Raw genomic sequence first — 22,355 nt, 5'->3', positions numbered from 1 at the left:
CAGTAGCTTGGTTTAAATCTACATCGTGTTTTCAGTAGATAATTACTTTTTTGCTAAAATAAAATATGGGTGCAGACATTGCTTTTGTGTTTAATAGCATAAATTACACATTATGTTATTGCATTTTGTATTGGATGACATTTCAGATTTAGATATGAGAATTTCACGAAGTAGTCAAAATAGCTTTAGTTAAGTAAACTGTTTTTCTTAAAGGTAGCTTTAGTGTAGCTTAACTTCTTCCAGTGTGTAGGAATTGGTAGCTTGGTAAACTATATTTTCAGAGTAGCTTTCCCAACACCCATATTTAGGGGTTCACAGCCAGGCTGTTAAACCTATTTTTATTCTTAGATTTTTTTTCTCTTGACATGGTCAAATAACTCAAGTACAGATTGGTAACTTTTTTCTAATTTGGCACACAGAAAGTAGAGGCCTTGAGTAACTTGGTAAAAACAAAATGGCACGATTTGCCTATAGGTAGGTATCACTAGCAGGCCCGCTAGTTTCTCGAAGCTCCGCTACAGCTAGCTTCACAGTTGGGTGCACAGTTCGCATATGCCGGTGTAGGTTGTGCGTAGAACCGGCTTTACATGAGATTTTGTTTTGGCAAATTCTACACTGTGCTCTAACATAGTCTACATTATTAAAAATGCATCCACATGCTACTGTGCTTCCGACTCATTTTCCAGCTGTTGTTTTCACAGCTGTCCTTCCCCTCTCTCCTCGCTGCTAAATGTGTGACTGTGAGCGAGTTGGCTCGGCCCTCCCTCACGCATCTTTGGTTCATTGGTTGACACTGTGTGTCTGATTGACAGGAACAACAGGTAAGGCTGTTAGTCTGAGCAGACAGTCTGAAAGAATGTGTTGAGCATTTAGGCCTATATATTTGATTTCTTTGTTTATTCTTTGAATGTGTTAATTCTATTCATTTAAATATTTTGATTATTCATATCTTAATGTTTTAATATTTGTATAAATAGATTTGGCTCTTTTGATATGCGAGCCGGCTCCCAACGTTCACCACAAGAGCTGGATCTTAGAGCCGACTCGTTCGCGAACGACCCATCACTACCACTCATGGCTGCACCCCTACACAGTCATGTGAAATCCATAGATTAGGGCCTAATTCATTTATTTCAATTGACCGATTTCTTTATATGAACTGTAACTCAGTAAAATCTTCCAAATTGTTGCATGTTGCGTTTATATTCTCCCCAGCCCTGGGTGAGACTTGAAAGGAAGAAGAGAGAGGAGGTGAAAGATGATGAGACGTCTGTGGGGCTGGATGGTTTTGTTACCACTGCTGCTGTCTTTGTTTGCTGACTCAATGTTGCACTTGTATGAAATATTTTCTGCTTCCTCAACTAATAATGCATTTCAAATTAAAGATAATTTACAGCATACAGTGCCTTGCGAAAGTATTCGGCCCCCTCGAATAATTTTGCACGCCCAATTTTTCAGTTTTTGATTTGTTAAAAAAGTTTGAAATATCCAATAAATGTCGTTCCCAATTCATGATTGTGTCCCACTTGTTGTTGATTCTTCACAAAAAATACAGTTTTATATCTTTATGTTTGAAGCCTGAAATGTGGCAAAAGGTCGCAAAGTTCAAGGGGGCCGAATACTTTTGCAAGGCACTGTACCAGCAGAAAGTATGGTGACTCACGTCAGACTTGCCAGTACTACCATGGCCCCATACACGAAAAACAAAAGCAGGATCCTTCCTTTATGTCTGTATTTATTTATAGTTTTTAGTATAAAGATGAAAATAATGGTTTTATTCTTGAAGATCTTACCTGGCTGTAGGCCTGTGTTGCGTTGCTCTGTAAATTGCTGAGCCTTCGTTTTTCATCTTGTTTGTTTACACACACACACACACACACACACACACACACACACACACACCTACGTAAAACTTTATTGCCTATTACTAAAACAAACCTTGTAGACCAGAGTATTTTATCCTGGTTCTATCCATGCTGTTATATCCCATTGAAATTACTTATGACAAACCTCATTGTAATTTATCTATACATCGTAACACAAAGAAAAGTAATCAAGTTGTATTATTTTGCTGAATGTTGTTTTTTCCTTTATTTGGTACGGATTCAAGTTGCTTTTTAGTTGTCTTGGGTCTAATAAAAGGATGCGGGTTGTGGAAAGTTATTGCTTTAATAGCTAACTAAAGACAGCAGGCGTATGTTGTTTCGCAAACACACCCCTCTAGCTGTTGTGCGTCGCTATTGGCTGGTGGGCGTGCCCACCTCCGGCAGAGCAAAGTCAGAAGTTTGCTCACCGAACTGCCTGGCTTTTGTGTGGTGAGCGAGACTGGGGAAGACAGAGCCTCCGTATACCACTCTCGAAAAACGGCTTCGTGATATAACAACTCTTCGGTCTCCCCAACCCACCACTACCACACCTGCAAGAGTGTGACATAGGCCTACAGTTATTTAAAGTACCGTTTCTACGACGGTTACAGTGGCGGCCAGCATGAGCTTCAGTGCGGACTCCACCTCCCCCAACCCATTTCACATGTGTAACATCTGTCAAAAGGTGATAAGGAAAAAGGTATGGTGTTTTCAGATTGATTTCTCCAAATGTTATTTTTACTAGTCGACCAATAGCATGTTTTATCAAGGTGATTAGTCATTCCTTCCAATTTAGATAAAATATCATTGCACCCTATTAAGTTTTCAATTAGATCCTAGTACAGTAAGTCGCCTATAGACTCTAGTAGGCTTTGATTAGATCTACTGATTCATACAGCAGACATACACATTTCTTTTCATGGGTCTAATCCTTCCCTTACTGATATGTTTGTATTACATTCTGTATTTCAACATCATCTCTATATTTGCTTCAGGACCTAAATTGCTTTAGATTTAGGCCTATTGTAAATAATCTGAAATCTAATAATTTAGTCATTAATCATGGGCTTTTTTGCAGTTCATGAACAACATGAAAGTTAATAATAATTTCGATGACAATCAGGCTGTTTTTCCATTCAAACATATCAGACAACAATCTGCAAAAATAGTTCCATTTGCATTGATTTAATTCCCAGTGTGGTCATCAATCAGTATGATAGCAATATAGTTGGGGGGGAATTGATAAGAGTCTCTAACTCACTCACTGCATGTAAATGGTAAACTCATTAGAAATGTATCTGCATTTTGCACAAAGATGGCACATATCCATTACATAATTAATGTACTCAAAAACATTTAGCAGAACAAATAGAGACTGCCTTTGATATTAGTTTAGCATGGTGATCATATTTCCACTGCATCACTTCCATTTTCTCTGCAGATTCACTGTGAAGTACAATTTGTATTTACATTTAGTGGTAATATTTGTATAGGCATGTGAGTGTATAGATTTGGACAACTATACCATGAACCTATATGCTAAAATGATTGTAATCTGTCATCGAATACTTTAAAAAAATGTTATTATTGACTTCAAGTGTAATATTCATTTCAAGTACATTTCTAAAAATGTTTTGGTATATTTCTAGTTAATCCCTACTTTTATCTAAATCCACCTCTTAATTCCTACTTCTTTCTAAATCTCTACTTCGGTCTAAACAACATTCTGTTGAAGAACTTCAAAAGCAGCTCTCAGTCAATGAATGCATCAATACTCTGTCCTATCCCTGTTGCCATAGTTATCGGTTTAACAACAAAACATGAGGACATACAGATTACAATGCCTAGAGACAGCTTTGTCTGTATGCACACCAGAGTCAGCCCTTTCATGACAAACATCACTGACAGAAAAAAAACACTTTCATGTCTGCCTCCTACATTTACCAATAGATACTGGTAAATACTCTATGTCTCAATCAGATATACATATACTGGTAAAGACAGAAACTATAGATATTTTATTTTGTAGGTTAAAACCCAAAAGGTTTCATAGAGGTTGTTCTCAACACCCTATTGGTTGGAAATTAGAGTTTACTGAGAGAGAGAGGGAGAGAACTGTCACTTGGCATTTTACTTAATTTATCTTTAATTATGATGTAAGATTCTTGTTTTTGATTACTTTATTACTTATTTAACAAATACTTATCCCACAATATCAACTGTCTATTAGTTTTTTGTGTGATGGAGACAGACGGGTCCAGGCTCTTTTTAGGTCTGCACAGGCCAGGATATATAGGAGCACTTGAGCCACATCTCTCTGTATCATCTCAGGTAGTTGCATCAGCCACGCTGCCCCAGCAACAGACACACATCACACACAAAGGGGCAGAGAGAATAGGAAAATAGAGGGGGATAGGGAGAAAGAGGGAGGGATTGCTACCAGGTTGCACCTGTCTGCAGCACAGGGCAGGTCTGTCTGTCTGTGTGTGTCACCGGTGGCAGTGGGAGACACAGGGCTTCAACCCAATTAGCTAAATTCACGGGAAATTGCCTGTCTGTTGACAGAAGGCACATTCAAAGGTCTGTTATGTAATAAGACATATGCCACTGGAACAGAGAGGGGTCTCTCTGACTCTTTCTCCTCCACCCCCATATGTATTGAGCCTACACTGTCGTTAGCTTGTGTGACATCATTTTACAGTTCTTGTTTACAATGTCCTTCATAAATATTATACCCTACATGTACATTTTTTCAAAATTGTATATATTTTTTCTCTCGGTATATTGGACTTTAGCTATATTATTTGCTGTAATATTATATCTGCCTTTTCTGGAGGATGAAATTGTAGCCAACTCTGTATGACTTCATTTAAACAGGAGGATACTTTAAACAGGCATCCATTGTCAATCCACCGAAATGTAAGGTTTTAATCTGCAAAAAGCTAAAGATAGGATGGGCCTCTCTTAGTAGCTTGCTAGAAATCCCATTTGGATTTACAATGGATACAATTGTGGTACAATGGAGGCTTTAAGAGAGGTTTAATGTCTTAATATTTAATAGTTTTAATGCTCATGTTCGTTATATTAATATGCTCGTTTAACTTAATCTGGTTTGCCATTCCAAATAAATTGAAAAAAAAAAAACGTCTTGCATTGTTTGAAAAAAGGATTCTCCTGGAGTCAGTAGAACATGACTAAATATGTCAACTGTGATTTCACTAGAGAAACTGGTACATTTTCCAGTTACCAAACAATTGATTCACATTCAAAATCCTATGTTTCCTAATCCCTAAATCTAAAATAGCCTTTTTTCTTGTGGGGTTAGGGTTAGTCATGTCCCCAATTTTCTTGTTTTACTATCCTTCTGAACAAAAATATAAAATGCAACATGCAACAATTTCAAAGATTTTACTGCGTTACAGTTCATATAAGGAAATCAGTCAATTGAAATACATTCATTAGGCCCTAATCTATGGAATTCACATGACAGGGAATACAGATATCCATCTCTTGGTCACAGATACTTAAAAAAAAAAAAAATTATGTTAGGGGGCCTCCCGAGCGGCGCAGTGGTCTAAGGCACTAGCTGTGCCAATTGCTGTGCCAATTGAGATCCTGGTTCGAGTCCAGGCCCTGTCCCAGCCAACCGCGATCGGAAGACCCATGGGGAGGCGCACAATTGGCCCAGCGTCGTTCTTGTCCCATCACGCACTAGCGACTCCCTGGTTTCCTCCGACACATTGGTGCGGCTTCCCGGGTTAAGTGGGCATTGTGTCAAGAAGCAAGAAGCTGGGTTGTGTTTCGTATGGGAGTTGCAGCGGGAGTTACCAATTGGATACCACGAAATTGTGGAGAAAAAATAAATAAAATGTTTAAAAGAAATATATATAAGTTAGCGTCGTGAATCAGAAAATCCATCAGTATCTAGTGTGACCACCATTTCAGGCCTGTGGAATGCTGTCTCACTCCTCTTCAATGGCTGTGAGAAGTTGCTGGATATTGGCGCAAACTGGAACATGCAATCCAGAGAATCCCAAACATGCTCAATGGGTGACATGTCTCTTGATCATGTAGACCATGGAAGAACTGGGACATTTTCAGTTTCCAGGAATTGTGTGTAAAATAGCCTTCTCCAGTGTACGTACCAGTGACCATCGAAGGTGAACATTTGCTCGGTTACGACGTCAAACTCTTGTCAGGTCAAGACCCTGGTGTGAAGGGTGAGCACACAGATGAGCTTCCCTAAGATGGTTTCTGACAGTTTGTGCAGAAATTCTTCGGTTGTGCAAACCCAGAGTTTCATCAGCTGTCGGTGGCTGGTCTCAGACGATCCCGCAGGTGAAGAAGCCAGATGTGGAAGTCCTCGGCTGGTGTGTTTACACGTGGGTTCTGCGGTTGTGGGGCTAGTTTGACGTGTGTACGAAACTAATTTGTCTGCAGTTGTGGGGCTAGTGTACGAAACAAATTTGTACACAACATTTGAGAGAAATACACTTTTTGTGCATACGGACAATTTCTGGGATCTTTTATTTCAGCTCATGAAACATGGCACCAACACTTTACATGTTGCGTTTCTATTTTTGTTCAGTGTAGTATTTAAAAGTATTTTTACTTAGTTACTTTACATCACTGCCTCTGGGAAGAGATCTCTTTAACCTCCCTCTCTCCTCAGAGCTCTCAGTACATTAAGTTCAATAGATGTACAGGTGTGACATACACAACCTAACATAAATCTACACTTTAACATGCCAGACTCACACACGCACACACACACACACGACAATGTGAACCATAAAGCTGCCGTTCTTTCCTCTGCCCAGGACTTGATCCCAATGTTCCATGGCTAATGTGTGTGCACACAGGCTGTTTGCTCATCTCAAAAGGTTACAAGAGGAGGGGGTTACTTTACCTCTGAGCAAATGGATTGATGCACAAAGGCCTGGCTGTTACATTTTAGTCACTTAGCAGACATTCTTATCCAGAGCGACTTACAGGAGCAATTATGGTTGGATGCCTTGTTCAAGGGCACATCGTTAGATCTTTCACCTAGTCAGCTCAGCGATTTGAGCCAGTGTACTTTCGGTTACTGGCTAAATGCTCTCAACCGCTAGGTTTACCTGCTGCCCATTACATATCAAACCTCACTTCTATACAGTGCATTCGGAAAGTATTCAGACCACTTAAATTTTTCCACATTTTGTTACATTACAGCCTAATTCTAAAATTGCTTAAAATAAATGTTTTTCTCAGCAATCTACATGCAATACCCGATAATGACAAAGCGAAAACAGGTTAGACATTTTTTCACATTTACAAAAGAACAATAAATACCTTAATACACGTAAGCATTCCGATCCTTTGATATGAGACTTGAAATTGAGCTCAGATGCATCCTGTATCCATTGATCATCCTTGATGTTTCTCCAACTTGATTGGATTCCACCTGTGGTCATTTCTATTGATTGGACATGATTTGGAATATATAAGGTCCCACAGTTGACAGTGCATGTCAGAGCAAAAACCAAGCCATGTTGTCCTAGCTCAGAAACTGGATTGTGTCGAGGCACAGATCTGGGGAAGAGTACCAAAACATTTCTGCAGCATTGAAGGTCCCCAAGAACACAGTGGCCTCCATCATTCTTAAATAGAAGAAGTTTGGAAGCATCAAGACTCTTCCTGGAGCCAAAACTGAGCAATCGGGGAAGAAGGGCCTTGGTCAGGGATGTGACCAAGAACCCGATGGTCACTCTGACAGCGCTCCAGAGTTCCTCTGTGGAGATGGGAGAACCCTCCAGAAGGACAACCATCTCTGCAGCACTCCACCAATCAGGCATTTATGATAGAATGGCCAGACAAAAGGCACATGATGGCCTGTTTGGAGTTTGCCAAAAAGCACCTAAAGGACTCTCACGTCTGGAGGAAACCTGGCACCATCCGTACAGCACCACTTAAATGAACTCCGCCATGTTGGGGAAACAAAACAAAAAAAAAAAAGGTTTAATTAAGTGAAAAAGAGGGCATGTACGGTGCCTTCGGGAAAGTATCCAGACCCCTTGACGTTTTCCACATTGTTACATTAGCCTTATTCTAAAATTGATTAAATTGTTTTTTTCCCCCTCAATCTACACACAATACCCCATAATGACCTTTTTTTTTTTTTCAAAATAACAAAACTGAAATATTGCATTGACATAAGTATTAAGGCCCTTTATTCAGTACTTTGTTGAAGCACCTTTGGCAGTGATTACAGCCTCAAGTCTTCTTGTGGGGATGTTTTTCATTCAACGGCAGGAACTGGGAGACTAGTGAGGATCGAGGGAAAGAAGTACAGAGAGATCCTTGATGGCAACCTGCTCCAGAGCACTCAGGACCTCAGATTGGGGCGAAGGTTCACCTTCCAACAGGACAATGACCCTAAGCACACAGCTAAGACAGCGCGGTAGTGGCTTTGGGACAAGTCTCAATGTCCTTGATTGGCCCAGCCAGAGCCCGGATTTGAACCCGGGTTAAGCGGGCATTGTGATCGAACATCTCTGGAGAGACCTGAAAATAGCTGTGCAGAGACGCTCCCCAGCCAACCTGTCAGAGCTTGAGGATCTGCAGAGAAGAATGTGAGAAAATCCCCAAATACAGGTGTGCCAAGCTTGTAGCATCCTATCCAAGAAGACTTGAGGCTGTAATCACTGCCAAAGGTGCTTCAACAAAGTACTGAATAAAGGGCCTGAATACTTATGTCAATGCAATATTTCAGTTTTGTTATTTTGAAAAAAAAATATTTGTCATTATGGGGTATTGTGTGTAGATTGAGGGGGAAAAAAACAATTTAATCAATTTTAGAATAAGGCTAATGTAACAATGTGGAAAACGTCAAGGGGTCTGGATACTTTCCCGAAGGCACCGTACATGCCCTCTTTTTCACTTAATTAAACCTTTTTTTTGTTTGTTTTGTTTCCCCATCATTTAAGTGGTGCTGTACATATAAGTTCCTTGTGTACTATGGTTCCTTAGCTAACCCAGTTTCCTTATCTAACGCTCTTGTCTCGTCTCAGGATAAAGGAGTCAGAGTGCCGCGACCCTTCTCCAGTGGACCCAGTGCCTTCATTCCAAAGGAAGAGGTGAGAAAATGCTTTCGTTCTGTCTTGAGGCTATACTTCCCCCTGTCCTGCTTACACTCTCGTTTTCTGTCACTTTTGTTTTATCTCTAACTTTTTCCCCTTTGTCTTTCTTTCCACCTTTATCTTCTTCTAGCCTCGAATTTAGGTGTAAACCATGTTTTAGATTACAGCAGCAGCATTTCTACTGTAACACGATTTCAATACACACTGCCTAACTGAAACCTCTCTCTTCCCTGTCCTGCCGGACCCCTTCCCCCTACCCCTCCTTCCTGGTTCCAGATTGTGGAGGCGTCCCAAGTGGACCCCCTCACAGAGCAGCTCCTGGCCGAGGCCTACTCTCCGTCAGGCCATGTGGACCACCTGACCCAGGTGATGGGACTGCACCCCCACTACCTGGAGTCCTTCCTGCACAGCCAGTTCTACCTGCTGAGGATGGACGGCCCCTTGCCTCTCCACTGCCGACACTTCATCGCCATCATGGTAAACACTGGAGTAGGATGAACAAGAGATTATCATTGGGTGTGTCTAAAATTGCACCATAGTTCCCTATATAGAGCACTACTTTTGACCAGAGCCCTGGGAACTCGTCAAAAGAAGTGTAGTATATATAGTGTGCCATTTTTCCCTGCAATGGTTGAGGTTAGGATATAGGTAAGGTAAGCTGATCCTACAGGCAACTTCTATGATACAGGATAGGTCAACGGTCAAGCTAAGCCGAGGGTCCTCTCTTAGATTCTCCCTCCCTGCTCAGGAGACCTACCTAACACATATTCTACTGATTTATATAATCTCCATATTCACCCATTTCCCTAACAACCAATATCTGTCCCGACGTGACGGATTATATTTTTCTTAATAGTGTTTAAACTTTCGTCTCAGTGCTGAGATTCCCCGGAGGGAGGGAGGGAGAGAGAGGGAGAGGTGTGCGCGCGCGCCTAGGCATACTGGCCACTCAACACCTCCATACTGGCCACTCAACACCTCCATACTGGCCACTCAACACCTCCGTCTGTGGAGCTTTGTTATGCAGCCATCTCAGACGGTCCTCCCAGCACACCTCCAACTCACCCAGTTCCTGATGTGGCCCACAACTAGGCCAAAGTCTGCCCCCTCACTCTTAACGACACAGCATGTTATTTCAGGAGGAACAGCTGAATGCAATGCATTGTCAAAGAACCATGTGGAAACCATCAATGTGCAGTTTAAAATAAGTCATGCTTAGAAGTGACAGTATACAACATGCATATAAAATATTAATTTAGTATAGATCGTGCATATACAGGCTAAATGTATGCTTTATATTAGTCTGCCAAGCTAGCTACATGGTGAATGCAAACTAAAACAGGACTGTTAAATACAGTACTACCCAGAATATTTATTTAATTTTTATTTCACCTTTATTTAACCAGGTAGGCTAGTTGAGAGCAAGTTCTCATTTACAACTGCGACCTGGCCAAGATAAAGCAAAGCAGTTTGACACATACAACAGAGTTACACATGGAATAAACAAACATACAGAAGGCAATATAGGAAAATAGGAAAAGTCTATATACAGTGTGTGCAAATGAGGTAAGATAAGAGGGGAGGGAAGGCAATTACTAGGCCATGGTGGTGAAGCAATTACAATATACCAATTAAGCACTGGAGTGATAGATGTGCAGAAGATGAATGCGCATGTAGAGATACTGGGGTGCAAAGGAGCAAGATAAATAAATAAATACAGTATGGGGATGTGGTAGTTGGATGGGCTATTTACAGATGGGCTATGTACAGGTGCAGTGATCTGTGAGCTGCTCTGATAGCTGGTGTTTAAAGCTAGTGAGGGAGATATGTCTCCAGCTTCAGTGATTTTTGCAATTCGTTCCAGTCATTGGCAGCAGAGAACTGGAAGGAAAGGTGGCCAAAAGAGGAATTGGCTTTGGGGGTGACCAGTGAGATATACCTGCTGGAGCGCGTGCTATGGGTGGGTGTTGTTATGGTGACCAGTGAGCCGAGATAAGGCGGAGCTTTACCTAGAAGAGACTTGTAGATGACCTGGAGCCAGTGGGTTTGGCGACCAGTACGAAGCGAGGGCCAGCCAACAAGAGCGTACAGGTCGCAGTGGTGGGTAGTATATGGGGCTTTTGGGACAAAACGGATGGCACTGTGATAGACTGCATCCAATTTGTTGAGTAGAGTGTTGGAGGCTATTTTGTAAATGACATTGCCGAAGTCGAGGATCGGTAGGATGGTCAGTTTTATTAGGGTATGTTTGGCAGCATGAGTGAAGGATGCTTTGTTGCGAAATAGGAAGCCGAATCTAGATTTAATTTTAGATTGGAGATGCTTAATGTGAGTCTGGAAGGAGAGTTTACAGTCTAGCCAGACAACTATAGTATACAGAACAAGAATATAAATAGTTTAGAAGGTAGAAAACAACAAAGTATATGCAGTAAAGGAAGAGTTTTCCCAGTAGGCTATAAATATAGATATGAAAGCCTCCCCTCTTTCTCTCTCCAGGCTGCAGCGCGTCACCAGTGTTCCTTCCTGGTGTCTCTGCACGTGCGTGAGTTCTACAGGATGGGGGTGTGTCTGGACTGGCTGAAGGGCCTGCAGTACGTCCCTCAGAGACTGAGGAACCTCAACGAGATCAACAAGCTCCTAGCACACAGACCATGGCTCATCACCAAGGAGCACATTCAGGTTAGAACACAGACATACATAAAACATACACATATTCAAGTACATTATCCACATATGCACATACTGTATCTATTCAAAAACACGACTTTTATCCACATACACACACAAAGTAACTCACACCAAACCCTTTTCTTCCCCTCTACTTTAGAACTTGGTGAAGACAGGGGAGCACAGTTGGTCTTTGGCAGAGCTGGTCCATGCTGTGGTCATATTGGCCCATTTCCATGCTCTGGCCAGCTTTGTGTTTGGCAGTGGCATCAACCCCCAGGTTGACACACAAAACACCAATGGCTTCCAGGCCGTCTACATCAGCAACTACTGTACATGTGACCTGGCCAGCGACCATCACCTGGACCGAGATCTCAGCAGTAGCAGCCATGAGGTGAGATTTAACTATGTGTGTTTGGAGGGATTGTGTTGGAAATGTATCTAAGTATGTGTAACTCTATTGTCATAATAATAGAGTTCTGCTTTGTTGTGTGTGTTTCAGACCACAGACTCTGTCAGTGAGTTGGAGGCGCTGATGGACAGAATGAAGAGGCTGCAGGAGGAGAGAGAGGAGGATGAGGCTTCGCAGGAGGAGATGGCCACACGCTTCGAGAAGGAGAAGAAAGAGAGTCTATTGGTGGGCTCTGGAGGTACTGCTACCACACCTGTTCCTGTTGTCTCTCTCTCACTGAGTAAAGGGATTATGTGATTACTGATTATGATTCATCTCCATTGTGACTCTGCAGATTTGGAGGATGAGGTGATGCCCACATCCAAAGTGTCTCAGTTTGTGGAAGATGCCACCTTCGGGTACCAGGACTTTGCTCGACGAGGGGAAGACAATCCACCAACTTTTAGAGCACAGGTGGGTGATAATGGAAAACCTTAATTCCACTGTCATGCCTGAACAACTTCACTCGCTTTCTCTCTGTCTCTCTCTGTCTGTAGGACTACTCGTGGGAGGACCATGGTTTCTCTCTGGTCAACAGGCTTTATTCAGACATCGGGCTGCTGCTGGATGACAAGTTCCGGACAGCGTGTGACCTGACCTACTACAACATGGCCAGTCACGAGGACGTGGACACCACCATGCTCCGACGTGCACTCTTCAATTACGTGCACTGCATGTATGGCATCAGGTAAGGCATCAGTGCCCTTTCTGTCACATACATTTCTCATTCACTATCAAGTGTGGATACTTAGTATTAATCAAGTTAGTGTGATAATATTTAAATGAGTGAGTAAGTGTTTATTGAAGCCCTGAAGTAGTCCATAGCAGACCGTAAAGTGATGCTCCAGGCTTGATGTCCTGTCTGCAGATATGATGACTATGACTATGGGGAGGTGAATCAGCTATTGGAACGCAGTCTGAAGGTCTATATAAAGACCGTAACATGTTATCCAGAGAGGACCACTCGTCGCATGTATGACAGCTACTGGAGGCAGTTCCGCCACTCCGAGAAGGTTAGAAAGCTGCAGATGCTCGTATTTGTGAGAGTGTATAATCGTATGGTGTTTATGTACGTGTGTATCCTTTGAAAAACAACGTTTTGCTTTGCTTTACACTGTCAACAGCCACAAAAATGATCTTGTGAATCCTGATATGTCTTTGTAACTAGGCCAGAGTTCAGTGGCAGGATTGGTCATGCTGTTAGATTGTGTTTCTGCAGGAGGCTTTGGCTCATGAGTACACTAGGACTATTGAGCAGAGCTGGAGGAAATTAAGCTCTTGGCTGCAGGAACATGCTGTTATTGTGTTTTGGTTGTTCTGCAGAGAGGCCCCCTGTTGGAATCTGACTGGGCTGAAAGAGATGAAAGACGAGCTCGAGTTATTATTAGAACCAGCAGCGTGGAAGTGGGTCATTGTCTTGTTTTTAATGCTCCGGTCAAGACAACCTGGAACAAATGTCTCATCCCTGACATAATGAGGGCAGCAGCATTCACTTTAGTTAGTAATTATGTCTGTACAAGCATCTTTTTCTTCAGACCCCATTAAAACGTTTCTCAACAGAATCTCACTTGGTTTACATATCCAACTCAGTGAGATGTCTTTTGTCTCTTACAGCCTTGTGCTACATTCTGCAAATGCATATCCATTTTACAGCTCAATGGCTGTCCATACTGCAGTCCATACCATTCCAGTTATATAAAGTAACTGCACTGTGTTATATTATGTATGGCATGCTAATCCTCTGGCCACCATGCCCCTTCCAGGTCCATGTGAACCTACTCCTAATGGAGGCCAGGATGCAGGCAGAACTGCTATATGCCCTGCGCGCCATCACACGCTACATGACCTGACCAACCACAGCGGGCCATCTGTCTCCACCTGACCAATAGAAACCCCAGCCCACGTCCCCCCCAACACCGCTACTGGCCTTCCCCCTCTCCACAGCCCCAGGAATGCGGCCTCTGGGAACCAGGAAACTGTCTCACTACCAGTCACATGTCACTGGCCTCTTACTGTATGGTTGGATGGGGACCTTTACCCATTTTCTTTTAGCTTAATGCCCTTTTAAAAGAGGAAGTATGTGAAAATGAAGGAAATCCTACTGTGAGTGTGTAAAAATTGTGAAAACGGGTGCACGTTCTCATCCTTTTTTGCCAAAATGATATTGCCAGTTTGGCTTTAGTGACATAGTGAAGGGGTTGGAGGGGTTGGAGTTCATGACTAACTTTAAAAGTCTAGGGAAATACTGAATAGCCGGAAACGGTGTTGCACAACGTAGAATATACCTCTGAATGTAATGCCTTGATTTGGTACAGTCCCACCAATATCAGGTGTAAGATTAAAATGTTATCTGATTGAGAGAGCAAGCCCTTTTGTGGCACTATTTTAAAAAGTGCAATATTTCTACATTATTTGCAATTTAAAAAGGTAGACTCAGCTAAATGCCATTGCCATGAGCAGCACCGCAGATATTGAGATGAGTGAGATGCAAGACTTCACTCTAACAGTCACACACAGTATCTTCGCATGGGTATGAGTTCGCTTCACACTTACAGCGTGGTAGCCAGGATACCAAAACAGAAGTTGAACCTCTCGCTTCATCATCCTTAGTTGTTGAAGAAATTGACCCACTATGCTGTTTTACTTTTATGCATCTGTCATATCGCTGAGTTTACCTTTGACAGAATAATTATGCTTTTCAGTATATTTATACCTTTGTCAATAAATCTGTCAACTTAAAATATTTCTAGAGAACTATTTATCTGCAATGTTTGTCCTAATACAGAATATAAATCACAGCAGGTAGCGCACAAGATTTTGTGGCAACATTATCAGCAATTTTAGGACTTCTCTCATCCTGTTCTGTGCCAAATGTTTCTCACTGGGTCTGTAAGACATTAAGATGACATACTTGTTTATGTCGACCAAAGATGCAGTGTACAGATGTTAGATCCATGAGACATTTTCAAAACATTTTTATATTCCATTAGGAAGTACATTTTTAGAACTGCAATAAGCTATATAATGCTGGGAATGTTTTGTTTTATAATTACTGAAGTATCACCACATGAGTGTGTTCCTAATCCTGAAATCTGCGCTGTTAACTTTGTATCACCAGCATTTATTTGTAGCTTATTTCTTCAACAGTGTAGGGTTGAAAAAATCATAGTGTTTTTGTGAATGATTGTTGCTCTTTGCACATCTGTATCTGCAAAGGTAGGAACTGCTGATGGCAGTGTCAATCATTTTTGCAGATATTTACTGTAGGAAAAAAAAAACTCCCAGTTGGAAATATGCAAGAAATGTCAGTATTTCCTTAAATCCCCTCCCTCTCAAATCTTTCTTGCATTTAATTTCTCAGATGTGAAATGTGTCATATTTTAGCCCCCCCCATGTATAGGTTTAGTTACAATGTTTAATCAATGCCTCTGTGAACTCAGATGACATTCACCAAAGTACTGTTTACTTTTTGCCAACCTACCTTTTAAAGGGATATTTTTTTCATTAGTACACATAATCATGATGCTGTATTAACAGTGGACTAAAGAAAAAAATACCCAAATAGTTTGAGTGGATTTTCATATTTTATTTGAATAAACATAGTGTTAACAATACCAATTAGGCTCTGTATCATCAGAATTATAACAGATGATGGAAGCTGAGTTGTCCAAACTTTACAAAATGATAATATACTGGTCTGAGAGTTAAAGCTGCACTTCTCTCTTTCCCAGATTGTGCTTCAGGATTGTTGTAATAGTTTTGGGAGGTCGTGCCTTCATCAAAGCCACATTCAGCCATTTGCCCCCCTCCCCCCTCCCCAAAAGCTAAAAGGACAACAGTGCAACTGAAACTGTACCTCGCCTGTAAGGACATTTTCAAAACAATAAAGAAGTTACAAATACATTGTTCTGTTTATTGATTATATCAACATGCATACTGGTAACTTGATGTATGATACTGGTGTATCTGTAGCATCAGTCAACATTTTAATAACTCATTCTAGATAGAAAAACTGTGGCACGAAAATTAGGCTATTTAGAAAAATGACTCCCACAAATACACATACTGTAAAATCGGGTTTCAAGATTGTTGTTTGACCTCAGAGGTTCAACTGGTTAGCTAGACATGATAATGCCACAGAACAATGAGCCAGATATTTCATTGGATGTATAAGTGTGAAGCATCTGCTTGGTGTTTCCTGTTTTCTGTTCCCAAAACTAGAATATGTTACGAACAGAGTGGACTAAGTCATGTAGATTTTACCCTTTGCCAAATAAAAAACAATATTGTTGTTTAGAATGAGGCGAATTGAGTTCTTGCACACGCATGTCACAGAGTTGGCTTTGGATGTCAATTAAGGCAGCAGAGGGGTTGGGTTAAATGCGAATGACACATTTCAGTTGAATGCATTCAGGTGTACAACTGACTAGGTATCCCCCTTTCCCTTCCCTTTCCATAATGGAAATATGCAAATATGTGCTAGAATGTGCCTATAGGATCTCGTTAGTGCGTGCTTGGCTCTGCCCTCTCCTCTTAGGATCCCTAACCCTGGACCCATCTTTCTCTACTACTCTTCACTGCCTCAGCATCTGACACCTTCTGTACAACTCTGATCCTGGCAACCTCAACCAGCCTTTCTCTTACCAGACACCTCTGATCTCCAACATCATGGGTACCCCTATAGTTTACACACACAACTTTTTCCACCTATAAACCTTCCTTTGTATCATGTCCTTCTGCACACTTCTCAATTTATCCTCCTCAACACTTAATGCCACTCTAGTTATCACTCCTTTCAACGGTGCCCTGCTCCAGAGAGGAAAGCAAGTCACAGTTCTTGTCCCCAATCGTGTGGCACACGTTCACTCACTCTAGACGGCAGAAACGCAAAATATCTACACGATTCCTCTTCGAGTCATCATGCAAAACTACAAATCCCTGTAAGCTCCTGCAAGTCATCTCTAGCTGATACTTTTGCAAACAGTTATTTAAAAACTTGCACAAGATAGTTCACAGAATTGTCCATTTAAAGAAATGTTGGCAATTTATTCATTACTACATTTAGCTAACATTAGGTAGTTAATCCAGAGATTCTTACCTTTGCCTCGATTCGGTAGTGTAACAACATTCCTCCTCTGAGGAGGAGGAGAAGCGAGAAGGATCGGAGGACCAATGCGCAGCGTGGTAGGTGTCCATAACGTTTATTAAAAGACATAAACTGAACACTACAAAACAATAAACGTGAACATGAACGAAAACCAAAACAGTACCGTGTGGCCAAAACACTCACACGGAAACAAACACCCACAACTCAAAAGGCTACCTAGGTATGATTCTCAATCAGACAACTAAAGACACCTGCCTCTGATTGAGAACCATACTAGGCTGAACTCAAAACCCCAACATAGAAAAACACACATAGACTGCCCACCCCAACTCACGCCCTGACCATACTAAATTAAGACAAAACAAAGGAAATAAAGGTCAGAACGTGACAGGTAGACTTGTCCAGATCATCAGGGCATTTGTAGTTATTTATGTTAGCCACATTAGCAGCTAATTAGCATTTACATTTTTTTAGAGGGGGGGGGGGTAAATACAGGCAAATATATTGCTAAAAGTCACCTAGTCCTAGACAGAATTATACAAAACGTCATGCCAGGGTAAGCCTACATGAAACATAGCCCTTATCAAATCAAATTTTATTGATCACACACTGTAGTGAATGGCTTGTGTTTCTAGCTCCTAACAGTGCAGTAGTATCTAAGAACAATTCACAACAATACACATACATCTAAAAGTAAAAGAATGGAATTGAGAAATATCTAAATATTAGATTGAGCAATGTCGGAGTGGCATTGACTAAAATACAGTAGAATAGAATTCAAAATATACATACGTGATGAGTAAAGCTGTATGTGAACATGATTTAAACATTATTAGTGACTGGTCTTCCCCTATTAAAGTGGCAAGTGATTCCAAGTCTATGAATATAGGGCAGCAGCCTCTAAGGTGCAGGGTTGCGTAACTAGGTGGAAGCCAGCTAGTGATGGCTATTTAACAGTCTGATGACCTTGAGATAGAAGCTGTTTTTCGGTCTCTCGGTCCCAGCTTTGATGCACAAAAACTGACCTCGCCTTCTGGATGATAGCGGGGTGAATAGGCCGTGGCTCAGGTGGTTAATGTCCTTGATGGAGGAACTTGACGCTTTCCACCTTCTCCACTGCGGTCCCGTCAATGTGAATTCGGGCGTGCTCCCTCTGCTGTTTCCTGAAGTCCACGATCAGCTCCTTTGTTTTGTTGACGTTGAGTGAGAGGTTTTTTTCTGGCACCACTCTACCATGGCCCTCACCTCCTCCCTGTAGGCTGTCTCGTAATCAGGCCTACTACTGTTGTGTCATCTGCAAACTTGATGATTGAGTTGGAGGAGTGCGTGGCCACGCAGTCATGGGTGAACAGGAAGTACAGGAGGGGGCTGAGCACGCACCCTTGTGGGGGCCTGTGTTGAGGATCATCGAAGTGGAGGTGTTGTTTCCTACCTTCACCCCCTGGTGGCGGCACATCAGGAAGTCCAGGACCCAGTTACACAGGGAAGGGTTCAGACCCAGGGTCCTGAGCTTAATGATGAGCTTGGAGGGCAATATGGTGTTGAATACTGAGCTATAGTCAATGAACAGCATTCTTACATAGGTATTCCTCTTGTCCAGATGGGATAGGGCAGTGTGATGGCGATTGCATCATCTGTGGATCTATTGGGGCGGTAAGCAAATTGAAGTGGGTCTAGGGTGTCAGGTAAGGTGGAGGTGATACGATCCTTAACTAGCCTCTCAAAGCACTTTATGATGACAGAAGTGATACGGGGCGATAGTAATTTAGTTCAGTTACCTTTGCTTTATTGGGTATAGGAACAATGGTGGACATCTTGAAGCAAGTGGGGACAGCAGACTGGGGATAGGGAGAGATTGAATAGGTCCGTAAACACTCCAGCCAGCTGGTCTGCGCATACTCTGAGGACGCGCCTAGGAATGCTGTCTGGGCTGGCAGCCTTGCGAGGGTTAACACGCTTAAATGTCTTACGTCGTCAACGGAGAAGGAGAGTCCACAGCCCTTGGTAGCGGGCTGCATCGGTGGCACTGTGTTATCCTCAAAGCAGGCGAAGAGTGTTCAGCTTGTCCGGAAGCAAGACATTGATGTCCGGAATGTGGCTGGTTTCCCTTTGTAGTCCGTGATTGTCTGTAGACCCTGCCACATACGTCTCGTGTCTGAGCCATTGAATTGCGACTCCACTTTGTCTCTGTACTGACATTTTGCCTGTTTGATTTTCTTACGGAGGGAATAACTACACTGTTTGTTTTCGGCCATATTCCCAGTCACCTTGCCATGGTTAAATGCGGTGGTTTGTGTATTCAGTTTTGCGCGAATGCTTCCATCTATCCACAGCTTCTGGTTTGGGTAGGTTTTAATAGTCACAGTGGTTACAACATCTCCTATACACTTCCTGATGAACTTGGTCACCGTATCTGTGTATTCGTCTATGTTATTCTCAGAGGCTACCCGGAACATATCCCAGTCCGCGTGATTGAAGCATGGATTCCAATTGGTCAGACCAGCGTTGAATAGACCTTAGGACAGGTACTTCCTGTTTGAGTTTCTGCCTATAGGAAGGTAGGAGCAAAATGGAGTCGTGATAAGATTTGCCGAATGGAGGGCGGGGGAGGGCCTTGAAGGCATTTTGAAAAGTTTAGTAGCAGTGGTCCAATGTTTTCCCAGCGCGAGTACTACAGTCAATGTGTTGGTAGAACTTCAGTAGCATTTTCCCAAAATTTGCTTTGTTAAAATCCCCAGCTACAATAAATGTGGCCTCAGGATACAGTGCCTTGCGAAAGTATTCGGCCCCCTTGAACTTTGCGACCTTTTGCCACATTTCAGGCTTCAAACATAAAGATATAAAACTGTATTTTTTTGTGAAGAATCAACAACAAGTGGGACACAATCATGAAGTGGAACGACATTTATTGGATATTTCAAACTTTTTTAACAAATCAAAAACTGAAAAATTGGGCGTGCAAAATTAGTCAGCCCCTTTACTTTCAGTGCAGCAAACTCTCTCCAGACGTTCAGTGAGGATCTCTGAATGATCCAATGTTGACCTAAATGACTAATGATGATAAATACAATCCACCTGTGTGTAATCAAGTCTCCGTATAAATGCACCTGCACTGTGATAGTCTCAGAGGTCCGTTAAAAGCGCAGAGAGCATCATGAAGAACAAGGAACACACCAGGCAGGACCGAGATACTGTTGTGAAGAAGTTTAAAGCCGGATTTGGATACAAAACGATTTCCCAAGCTTTAAACATCCCAAGGAGCACTGTGCAAGCGATAATATTGAAATGGAAGGAGTATCAGACCACTGCAAATCTACCAAGACCTGGCCGTCCCTCTAAACTTTCAGCTCATACAAGGAGAAGACTGATCAGAGATGCAGCCAAGAGGCCCATGATCACTCTGGATGAACTGTAGAGATCTACAGCTGAGGTGGGAGACTCTGTCCATAGGACAACAATCAGTCGTATATTGCACAAATCTGGCCTTTATGGAAGAGTGGCAAGAAGAAAGCCATTTCTTAAAGATATCCATAAAAAGTGTCGTTTAAAGTTTGCCACAAGCCACCTGGGAGACACACCAAACATGTGGAAGAAGGTGCTCTGGTCAGATGAAACCAAAATTGAACTTTTTGGCAACAATGCAAAACGTTATGTTTGGCGTAAAAGCAACACAGCTCATCACCCTGAACACACCATCCCCACTGTCAAACATGGTGGTGGCAGCATCATGGTTTGGGCCTGCTTTTCTTCAGCAGGGACAGGAAAGATGGTTAAAATTGATGGGAAGATGGATGGAGCCAAATACAGGACCATTCTGGAAGAACACCTGATGGAGTCTGCAAAAGACCTGAGACTGGGACGGAGATTTGTCTTCCAACAAGACAATGATCCAAAACATAAAGCAAAATCTACAATGGAATGGTTCAAAAATAAACATATCCAGGTGTTAGAATGGCCAAGTCAAAGTCCAGACCTGAATCCAATCGAGAATCTGTGGAAAGAACTGAAAACTGCTGTTCACAAATGCTCTCCATCCAACCTCACTGAGCTCGAGCTGTTTTGCAAGGAGGAATGGGAAAACATTTCAGTCTCTCGATGTGCAAAACTGATAGAGACATACCCCAAGCGACTTACAGCTGTAATCGCAGCAAAAGGTGGCGCTACAAAGTATTAACTTAAGGGGGCTGAATAATTTTGCACGCCCAATTTTTCAGTTTTTGATTTGTTAAAAAAGTTTGAAATATCCAATAAATGTCGTTCCACTTCATGATTGTGTCCCACTTGTTGTTGATTCTTCACCAAAAAATACAGTTTTATATCTTTATGTTTGAAGCCTGAAATGTGGCAAAAGGTCGCAAAGTTCAAGGGGCCGAATACTTTCGGAAGGCACTGTATGTGGTTTCCAGTTTGCATAAAGTCCAGTGTAGTTCTTTGATGGCCATCGTGGTATCGGCTTCCCTCTGGTGGTAATACGGTCGGCAATTGATTGTGAGGTATTCTAGGTATGGTGCACAAAAGGACTTGAGTTTCTGTATGTTATCACAATCACACCATGAGTAGTTAATCATGAAACATACACCCCCGAATTTCTTCTTCCCAGAGAGGTCTTTATTCCTGTCTGCACGATGTACTGAGAACCCAGATGGCTGTATGAACGGGGACAGTATGTATGAACGGGGATGTGAACATTAGCGAGTAATATACTCGGAAGTGGTGGATGGTGTGCACTTTTCCTGAGTCGGACTAGAAATCCACTCTGAATACCACTTCTCAGCTGGCTGTGTTTTGGAGCTGCCTCTGGAATAAGTTCAATTGCCCTGGGGGCTACGAACAAATTATCCAATTTGGGAAATTCGTATTCCTGGTCGTAACGCTGGTGAGTTACCGCTGCTCTGATATTCAAAAGTTCTTTCCGGCTGTATGTAGTTACACAAAACATTTTCTGGCCTAATAATGTAAGGATAACAAAACAAAAAAACAAAATACTGCAAAGTTGCTTAGGCGCTAGAAGCAGAGCTGCCATATCTGTCAGTGACATCTTACTATTTTAAGTGTTTCTAAAATCCCCTATAGGAAAAATGAATGGTGGAAAAACGATTGGAACCATTTCCCTATTTGACCGCTAGGTGTTATGGGTATTATGACTT

General features: G+C 42.1%; 1 protein-coding gene across 1 annotated transcript; it reads left to right on the top strand.

Annotated features, from left to right (window-relative positions):
• Nucleotides 1–2,291: 2,291 nt before the first annotated feature.
• On the top strand, nucleotides 2,292–16,002 carry LOC109892645 (sestrin-3-like). The gene is made up of 10 exons (XM_020485328.2): nucleotides 2,292–2,565; nucleotides 8,915–8,980; nucleotides 9,260–9,460; nucleotides 11,480–11,662; nucleotides 11,811–12,044; nucleotides 12,153–12,300; nucleotides 12,397–12,515; nucleotides 12,599–12,789; nucleotides 12,970–13,114; nucleotides 13,865–16,002. Exons 1-10 carry the CDS (start codon nucleotides 2,488–2,490, stop codon nucleotides 13,949–13,951), a joined length of 1,452 nt encoding a protein of 483 aa, XP_020340917.1. The 5' UTR covers nucleotides 2,292–2,487; the 3' UTR covers nucleotides 13,952–16,002.
• Nucleotides 16,003–22,355: the final 6,353 nt, after the last annotated feature.

This window comes from Oncorhynchus kisutch, linkage group LG6 (genome assembly GCF_002021735.2).
Source record: "Oncorhynchus kisutch isolate 150728-3 linkage group LG6, Okis_V2, whole genome shotgun sequence".
NCBI classification, from domain to species: domain Eukaryota; kingdom Metazoa; phylum Chordata; class Actinopteri; order Salmoniformes; family Salmonidae; genus Oncorhynchus; species Oncorhynchus kisutch.
Note: the sequence above shows the minus strand (reverse complement) of the source record. Positions and strands in the feature narration are given on the sequence as shown.

Coding starts and splice junctions, on each gene's coding strand:
- LOC109892645 (XM_020485328.2), top strand. CDS start 2,488: ATGAGCTTCAGTGCGGACTCCACCTCCCCCAACCCATTTCACATGTGT. Junction 12,045..12,152: donor TCAGCAGTAGCAGCCATGAG/GTGAGATTTAAC, acceptor TGTGTGTTTCAG/ACCACAGACTCTGTCAGTGA. Junction 12,516..12,598: donor CACCAACTTTTAGAGCACAG/GTGGGTGATAAT, acceptor CTCTGTCTGTAG/GACTACTCGTGGGAGGACCA.